This window comes from Xyrauchen texanus, chromosome 39 (genome assembly GCF_025860055.1).
Source record: "Xyrauchen texanus isolate HMW12.3.18 chromosome 39, RBS_HiC_50CHRs, whole genome shotgun sequence".
In the NCBI taxonomy this organism is placed as follows: Eukaryota; Metazoa; Chordata; class Actinopteri; order Cypriniformes; family Catostomidae; genus Xyrauchen; species Xyrauchen texanus.
Window position 1 is genome coordinate 22,183,707 of NC_068314.1, and position 8,984 is coordinate 22,192,690.

The 8,984-nt window shown below is 37.8% G+C and overlaps 1 protein-coding gene across 2 annotated transcripts in view; it reads left to right on the plus strand.

Moving 5' to 3' along the window:
• LOC127632519 (elongation of very long chain fatty acids protein 1-like) overlaps nt 1-8,984 on the plus strand; it is a 31,979-nt gene that overhangs the window by 22,058 nt on the left and 937 nt on the right. For both annotated transcript variants that reach the window (XM_052111139.1, XM_052111138.1), the window contains exons 2-7: nt 1,791-1,878; nt 2,380-2,570; nt 2,850-2,930; nt 3,017-3,073; nt 3,177-3,282; nt 8,806-8,942. In XM_052111139.1, the coding sequence (XP_051967099.1) occupies nt 1,818-1,878; nt 2,380-2,570; nt 2,850-2,930; nt 3,017-3,073; nt 3,177-3,282; nt 8,806-8,942 (633 nt within the window). In that variant the 5' untranslated portion in view covers nt 1,791-1,817. The remainder of the gene's footprint in view (nt 1-1,790; nt 1,879-2,379; nt 2,571-2,849; nt 2,931-3,016; nt 3,074-3,176; nt 3,283-8,805; nt 8,943-8,984) is intronic.

Consider the following 8,984-nt stretch of genomic DNA (forward strand, 5'->3'; position numbering starts at 1 on the left):
ATGATCTGGTAAATGGTTCTTTCAGGTGCAATATTCTTTGCAGCAATTTCCTTTCATGTGAGGCCATTTTGATGCAAAGCGATGATGGCTGCACGTCTTTCTTTAGAGGTCACCATTGCTAACAAGAAAACAATGATTGGAAGCACTTCTTTCCTCCTTTTATAGCAATCAGTCTTCTCTTATAATCCAATCAGAATGATGGAGTGATTTCACCTGACTAGTACTCATTCACACTTTCCCAGGTGCTGCTGATATGATTAGTGAAATGATGTTGGCTGGTCATTTTGTGCCAGGACCAAAAACTGTGAAAGTTTTTTGTAACTATTTAAAATGCATCTGATCATTCTGCACAATAATCTAGAAACAATGTGAATCAACACCACAACAACTGAAGTAGAAAATAAATGTATGTCACCGCCAATACTTTTGGCCAAGGCTGTACTTTAAACTTTCAGAAAAGGCTTTGTCAAGCAAGCATCAAAGTGTACTTTAGTTCTACATGAGATGCACCAAAGTCTTTTTTTAGTAAGCCTGTTCACTTGTTGGCCATCTTTGAAATGATGCTGGGCAGCTATTTTCTATGTAAACAGCAGCATGACGGTGCAGCTCCTATCTACTTGAATGAGGAAAAACCATGTGGCAGGGCGGAGGGCGGGGCTGGGTTGTGATTATACACACCCGGTCCCTTATCAGGCTAATTAAGCCTCCGAGAGGGATAAACGCCGACTGCGGAAGGTGGTACAAAGAGAGAGAGAGAGAGAGAGAGAGAGATTATTTACGGTCAGCTGACTGTCATGTGTGTGTTTGTGTCATTTGTTTAAGTTATTCATTAAACTATTATTTATATTGTCAAGCCGGTTCTCGCTCTTCCTTGCCCGTCTGAACTCCTTTACAGACCGAAATCTCCAAAACGGTTGGTCAAGATTTCAATCAAAGAACATGTTTCAAATCAGCAGTAAAATCTGACAACACTGGTATCATAAATTGTGCTTTACCTTTTAGGTCACACAAAAAAATTTTACAAAATAAATTGGTGTAGCTAATGCGTATGCTCGTTCTTAGGTTTATTGATAGCTGATTTCAGTATCTTAAAGGTGACTGACTCTTTTACCTTTAGGCCAGGACTTCCTTTCCCTATCCATTGACTGTTCCAATTTCTGCCATTCATTTTAATAGAAGTGTCCTGTCTCTGCTAAATAGTCTCTGGATACACACAAGACACAACCCAGCCTAGTGTAAAGGGGTCATTAAAACATAAAGTCTTTTATTTTTTTCAATGTCAAGAAAAATATTATAAATATTATAAAAATTATAAATATTAAAATGATCTATTTTTGCTTTAACTAGTTCATTTTCACTGGTCCGGCAGTGTGACAAATACATTTGAGAAGTACAAATATTCCATGTAGTCTCTGAATCAATATGAGGACATCCAAAGCTGCATGCACAATAATTATTAAATTATTAGCAAAATATTGTTTAAAATAGTTTTAGATAGGACATGTCAACTTCTCAAAAATATTTTGCATCAACTACATAAATGTGTCTGGTTGTTCAGGCCACATATTGTAAAGTTGACCACAACATCCACTACTTGAGGTCACCTGATCTAGTGAATCAATTCCATTCCCTTACAAACACTGGCTGTTTTTTCTGACTGGCATTAACTCAAGGTAACTGTTGATAGATAAGCCAGTGTTTTTATTAGCATGTTTATTGTGTGTTTTGTACCACATGACTGTTACTGAAGACTGACAACTACTCTCTCTTGTCCCCTCACTATTGTGTAGTTAATTGTGAAGCTGACATCAGTGAAGATGCTGGAGACATTGAGAGACCGAGTATTGGAGGTTTATGATGGCCTGTTAGCAGGAAGAGGTAAAACAAACAATGCATATATTTTACATTTACACTTTGGAATGATCACCAAGACACATATTAGCAATTGTCATGAATTAAATTATGTGGTTAATCAGACTTGTGATCGACTGATAGGGTTTTTCCATTTTATTCACATTTTATAGAACTTTAGTGCTGATGAGCAACGATTGCAAAGTGCAGGTCACAGCATGCATAGTTAGAAGTGTTCACCTTCACATACATATACCCCCAATTTTAAACTATGTACTCAAATTCAATAAAAAAAATTGTAAACTGAAATTGTTCAATATCAGTTGAGAGTAGCCTTTTGGAATAAAAGGGGAACTAACAATTCTGTTAATGGGCCAAGCAGGCATGTTATCTCAAAAAGACAGAGTATCAGCTAATATACCAATCTGACACTAATTTAGACCAGAACTCGTTAGATTACGTTTGGAATCTTTATACAGTCTTAGCTTGACACATGTGAAAGTGCTGTATTTTTGTGTGTTTCTCTAGACAACCGGATGAAGGATTACCCTCTTATGGAGAGTCCAGTTAATATGACTGCTATTCTGCTTGCTTATCTTTTCTTTGTAATTTATGCTGGCCCTAAGTTTATGGCTAACCGCAAACCTTTCCATCTGAAAGAAGCCATGATCGTCTACAACCTGTCCTTGGTTGCCCTGTCTGTGTACATTGTATATGAGGTGAGAGTGAGCAGATTTGTGCCCCATCACACAGCCAAACGAAATGTAATGTTTGTGCATTGTTTGAACTTAAATGAAAAGCTTGTGTGTGTCTGTACGGAGGCAGAAAGAGGTTTGTGGATTTATTTTTAATCCATTATGAATTAGCAAACACTTATCCTAGCCCATGTTTTTGATTCTGTATGAAATTACAGCTTCTCAAAAGCAAACTAAGCAAAGCGTTATGGTTTATATTTTTATTAGATAAATTAAAATAAACCATCTTTATGTGATCTCTAGTTCTTGATGGCAGGGTGGGCCACAGGATACACATGGAGATGTGACCCATGTGATTATTCTGACAGCCCTAAAGGGCTCAGGGTAAGACTTACTGTGTGATTCATATAGCCTAATCTTTATAATGAATATTCACATTCTTTGTATTAAAGACGTCTTTTTTCCCCCAGATGACAAAGGTAGCCTGGTTATTCCTGTTCTCAAAATTCATTGAACTTATGGATACGGTAAGATTTAAATGTGCTACTCAAAAATTGCTGATTTGAAACAGTTTTTTTTTTTTTTTTTTTGTGTTAGTAAGTTCATTTAGTGATTGTTGTCCTTGTTCAGGTGTTTTTTGTCCTGCGTAAGAAACACGGTCAGATAACTTTCCTGCACATCTTCCATCATTCCTTCATGCCCTGGACATGGTGGTGGGGCGTGAGCTATGCTCCAGGTGAGTCAATCTGCTGAGATATCTGGGTCACATTTACCAGAGCAATTAGAAATTGTTCACATGATTGACACGCTCCGTTACTGGAACCTGACAAACTTGTATTCATGTCGAACGTGGTTTTAACAATTTCCCATATGCTAAGAAATTCTGCATGTGCTGATGGGTTTTGTAAATAAGGCTCTTAGCTTTGTGTCACAGTATTTTGCCTTTTTAATAGAAGTTAAATATACCACTAAAAGAAAATATTTTTCTATGCGATACCTTGCAATTGCATGGCTGTGAGTCTGACATATTGAGACAAATAACTGAAGTCCCCCCAACTAGACCGCGGTGTCACGTGGTGCCAAGATGCATGAACACAATAGTTTACTATCACTGGATGAGGAGTTTTAAAAATGCTTTTATAAATAATGTGGAGGTGGATTTTATTCACAGGTATGAATCCTTGCAATTATCAGTTTTTGTTCAAATGAACTATCCAGTGTAAAATGTCTCCAAATGGATATAAAGTTAAATGCAGATGAATGGAGGATTCAGTTTTGAAGGTCAAGCGCCCCCTGCAGGAATAAAACACTCAAAACAGTCTGTGGCTGACAATGTACAATTTCGGTCTGGAGATGTGCTACCCACACAAAACTTTTGCATGAATTTAGAAAACATGAAATACATCACATGAGTCACAGCCAGGTCTCCTAAGCAACCAAATTGGCACGGTTTCTATGGCGGGTATAGACACATGGGGTAAATCCTCGTGGTTGCGATTAGTGGTTCTCGCTCTCAATGGGGCGTGTGGTAATTTGCACGTGGATCACGGAGAATAGCATCAGCCTCCACATGCGAAGTCTCCGCGGTGTCATGCATAACAAGCCACGTGATAAGATGCGTGGATTGACTGTCTCAGAAGTGGAGGCAACTGAGACTTGTCCTCCGCAACCCGGATTGAGGTGAGTAAGCGCACCACCATGAGGACCTACAAAGTAGTGGGAATTGGGCATTCCAAATTGGGAGAAATTGGGATTAAAAAAACAAACAAATGTGAAATGCTTTATTTACACATGGCAAAATATTATATATAATGTATAAATATATAATATAAAAGAGTTTTTCGTAAGATCTTGTAAGCCTAAATGGGAAAACTCTTGTGCCTGTGTGGGTACTGGAGCTGTTGCTATGGTTACGGACAGTGGCTGCATTGTGCTTTAATGGCCAGGTGTTGGAGACTGAACATGAACTTTCAATTCATGTGAAACTGAAGCTTAAACACACAAATTCCAAAATATAACAGAGGAATTCGATCTACCAGACTCGTATCCATAAAAAAAAGCAACTTAAATCTGCTGTTTGGCAGCATTTAAATGACTGAATGAAGATGATGGGTGTGAAACATGCAGACAGTCAGAAGTCATAGAAAGATACATGTTCTACAAATGAGACCGGAAGCTCCATTAGTCGTCCGACAACAAACTAGTAAGTAAAATATTTTTAGATGTGTTGGTTAGTGGTTGACCGATATAGACCGATAATTACATTTACATTTATGCATTTGGCAGACGCTTTTATCCAAAGCGACTTACAGTGCACTTATTACAGGGACAATCCCCCCAGAGCAACCTGGAGTTAAATGCCTTGCTCAAGGGCCCAACAGTGGCATCTTGGTGGTGCTGGGGCTCGAACCCCTGACCTTCTGGTCAGTAACCCTGAGCCTCAACCACTGAGCCAATGAGTTTTCATTGAGACATGAAAACGACCCGTCACTGTTAGTTTTGTTGTTACTACAATAATAGACCGGTCTGCAACACAGTCTCATTTAAACGGTCCGCATATCAGAGACGCAGCACACACATTTGATCTCATACTGTTAAAGTACTCACCTGTTTCATTCTCCCTCACATCTCAACAGTTCACTGTAACTTTTAACTGTCTTGTCTAATGATAAAAGGCAAATATCAATCAAACTAATATAAATCTTCCTCTGAAGCACTTATTATAACAGTCTCTCCTTAACAGTTCCCTGTCACTTTTCTAATGTTAAAAGGCAAATATAAATAAAGCTTCTATTACATACCGTTAGCAAATATGCAGATATCTCGTTTAAACGTGTAATTCACGAATATCATGAAATTCCAGCGTTTTCTTCCCGTCGAGCGCTCATCTAATATCTTCCTCTAAAGCGCGTATTCCATCAGCCAGAATCAAAACGTCAGGATCAAAAAAAGTTCCTCTGATTCACAAATCCTGACGACTAAAGACTTTCTAGCAAAAGGACTGGGTGGTTTTATCATTATAGGGTGGTTGTGTGCACACACTGCCAACACACATTTATGTTCAAACACCATGTAAAAGATAATTTTGCATGATAGGTCCCACCTCCTTTTTGTGTTTGTGCGCGTTTATCAGTTTTCCTGTTTTAGGGCTTCCCTTAGCATCCACATATCCCCCAGAAATGCATCCACTTAGATGTTTACACAGTTTTTATATGATATGCATTTTTGCATCAGTCCTGTTGCATAATAAGAAAATAACTGTAAAACCGGATTACCACAATTTTGTTCTCAGAAGGTAATCTAACTGTCAAAACTCACACCGTGGCATCCCTACATCAATTTGAACTGTTATTAAGCATTATGTAATGTGTTACCCCCCCCTTGTTTTGACTATAAAAACTCTGCCAGTAAAACAAAAAATACATTCTCTGAAAAACCTAAATATCTTCTGCAGTGTTGTTTCTAAAACAATATACACTCACCTAAAGGATTATTAGGAACACCATACTAATACTGTGTTTGACCCCCTTTCGCCTTCAGAACTGCCTTAATTCTACGTGGCATTGATTCAACAAGGTGCTGAAAGCATTCTTTAGAAATGTTGGCCCATATTGATAGGATAGCATCTTGCAGTTGATGGAGATTTGTGGGATGCACATGCAGGGCATGAAGCTCCCGTTCCACCACATCCCAAAGATGCTCTATTGGGTTGAGATCTGGTGACTGTGGGGGCCATTTTAGTACAGTGAACTCATTGTCATGTTCAAGAAACCAATTTGAAATGATTCGAGCTTTGTGACATGGTGCATTATCCTGCTGGAAGTAGCCATCAGAGGATGGGTACATGGTGGCCATAAAGGGATGGACATGGTCAGAAACAATGCTCAGGTAGGCCGTGGCATTTAAACGATGCCCAATTGGCACTAAGGGGCCTAAAGTGTGCCAAGAAAACATCCCCCACACCATTACACCACCACCACCAGCCTGCACAGTGGTAACAAGGCATGATGGATCCATGTTCTCATTCTGTTTACGCCAAATTCTGACTCTACCATCTGAATGTCTCAACAGAAATCGAGACTCATCAGACCAGGCAACATTTTTCCAGTCTTCAACTGTCCAATTTTGGTGAGCTCTTGCAAATTGTAGCCTGTTTTTCCTATTTGTAGTGGAGATGAGTGGTACCCGGTGGGGTCTTCTGCTGTTGTAGCCCATCCGCCTCAAGGTTGTGCGTGTTGTGGCTTCACAAATGCTTTGCTGCATACCTCGGTTGTAACGAGTGGTTATTTCAGGCAAAGTTGCTCTTCTATCAGCTTGAATCAGTCGGCCCATTCTCCTCTGACCTCTAGCATCAACAAGGCATTTTCAGCCCACAGGACTGCCGCATACTGGATGTTTTTCCCTTTTCACACCATTCTTTGTAAACCCTAGAAATGGTTGTGCGTGAAAATCCCAGTAACTGAGCAGATTGTGAAATACTCAGACCGGCCCGTCTGGCACCAACAACCATGCCACGCTCAAAATTGCTTAAATCACCTTTCTTTCCCATTCTGACATTCAGTTTGGAGTTCAGGAGATTGTCTTGACCAGGACCACACCCCTAAATGCATTGAAGCAACTGCCATGTGATTGGTTGATTAGATAATTGCATTAATGAGAAATTGAACAGGTGTTCCTAATAATCCTTTAGGTGAGTGGAAGTCAAACTGATCTTGTTTTAAGGATTTTTAAAAATATTTTTACAGGAAAATAATAAAAAAAATATTATCAAGAATATGATTTTTGCCCTAATATCAAAGGTCTTAATAGAAGAAACTAAATTATGATCCAACATGAATCTTCATGATAAAAAAATATGATAGTGTCTGGTAACCGTTAAATGGTCAGAAATAGCATTTTAGCTTAGAGTAAAGCTGACAATTTACACAATGTTTAATTCTATTTCTTCTACTCAAAACATATTTAGAATTTATTTCAAACTTAATTCTCTGTCTGCTCGTATGAATGTAACATATCATAAGAAAGTGTTTCACTGCTGTTCAAATGCACTTTGGATCATTTATATGTTTAAATGTTTTCCATCTAAAAGGACTAAATATTAAATTAAACAAATAACAATAAAATACAAAGTAATCTCTTCAGTAATCAAAATAAATTTTGAATGTAACCATATTCTGATTTATTAATTATTTAAATTGTAACTGTAGTGGAATACAATTACTTATATTTTGTATTCAAATAAGTAATCCCGTTACATGTATTCCGTTACTCCCCAACACACACACACACACATATATATATATATATATATATATATATATATATATTAAACCCGACAGCAAACACACTGTTGGCCAAAGCACTGTTGCTTATTTCACATGCAAATTGACCATTTCTTAAAGGAAAAGTTCACCCAAAAATAAATCATTTACTCACCCTCATGTCATCACAGATGTGTATGACTTTCTTCTGCAGAACACAAAATAAAGATTTTTAGAAGAATATCTCTGTAAGTCCATACAATGCAAGTGAATGGTGACCAAAACTTCAAAGTTCATAATGGTAGGATAAAAGTAATTCATAACACTCCATTGGTTTAATCCATGTCTTCTGAAGTGATCTAATTGATATTGGATGAAAACCGATCAAAATATAAATCCTTCACTATAAATCTTAATATCAGCAGTCTCCTTGGCAATCATGATTTCAAGTTAATCAAGCTTGAAATCATGATTGTATCTAGAGACTGCAATGGCAAGATTTACAGTGAAAAAGGAGTTATGGTTTGGTCTGTTCTCATCCAAAGTCAACTGGATCGCTTTAGAACAAATGGATTAAACCACTGGAGTTTATGGATTATTTTATGTTACCATTATGTGATTTTTGGAGCCTCAAAGTTTTGATCACCATTTAATTGCATTGTATGGACCCACAGAGCTGAGATATTCTTCTAAAATTCTTAATTTGTGTTCTGCAGAATAAAGTCATACAAATCTGGGATGATATGAGAGTCAGTGAATGATGAGAGAATTTTAATTTTTGAGTAAATTAACCTTTAAAGGCACATCAGCAGAAAATTGACTATTTATTTTGAATGCCAGAGAGTGGGTGGAAAACTGTGTGTTATAAATTTATGTGAAAACTAAATGGACTCTGTTTGGTGTAAAACACCAAAATTACATTTATCATATGACCCCTTTAAAGTCTCACTGCAGCGAGAGCTCAGTATATCTAATTATGATCTAAATGTGTCTTCCAGGTGGAATGGGCTCTTTCCATGCTATGGTCAACTCTTGTGTACATGTGATCATGTACTTCTACTATGGCCTCTCTGCCGCTGGACCCCGCTTCCAGAAATTCCTCTGGTGGAAGAAATACATGACCGCAATCCAGCTGGTATGTTCATTTGATTTGTAGAGCAGCTTAAAACTTGACATT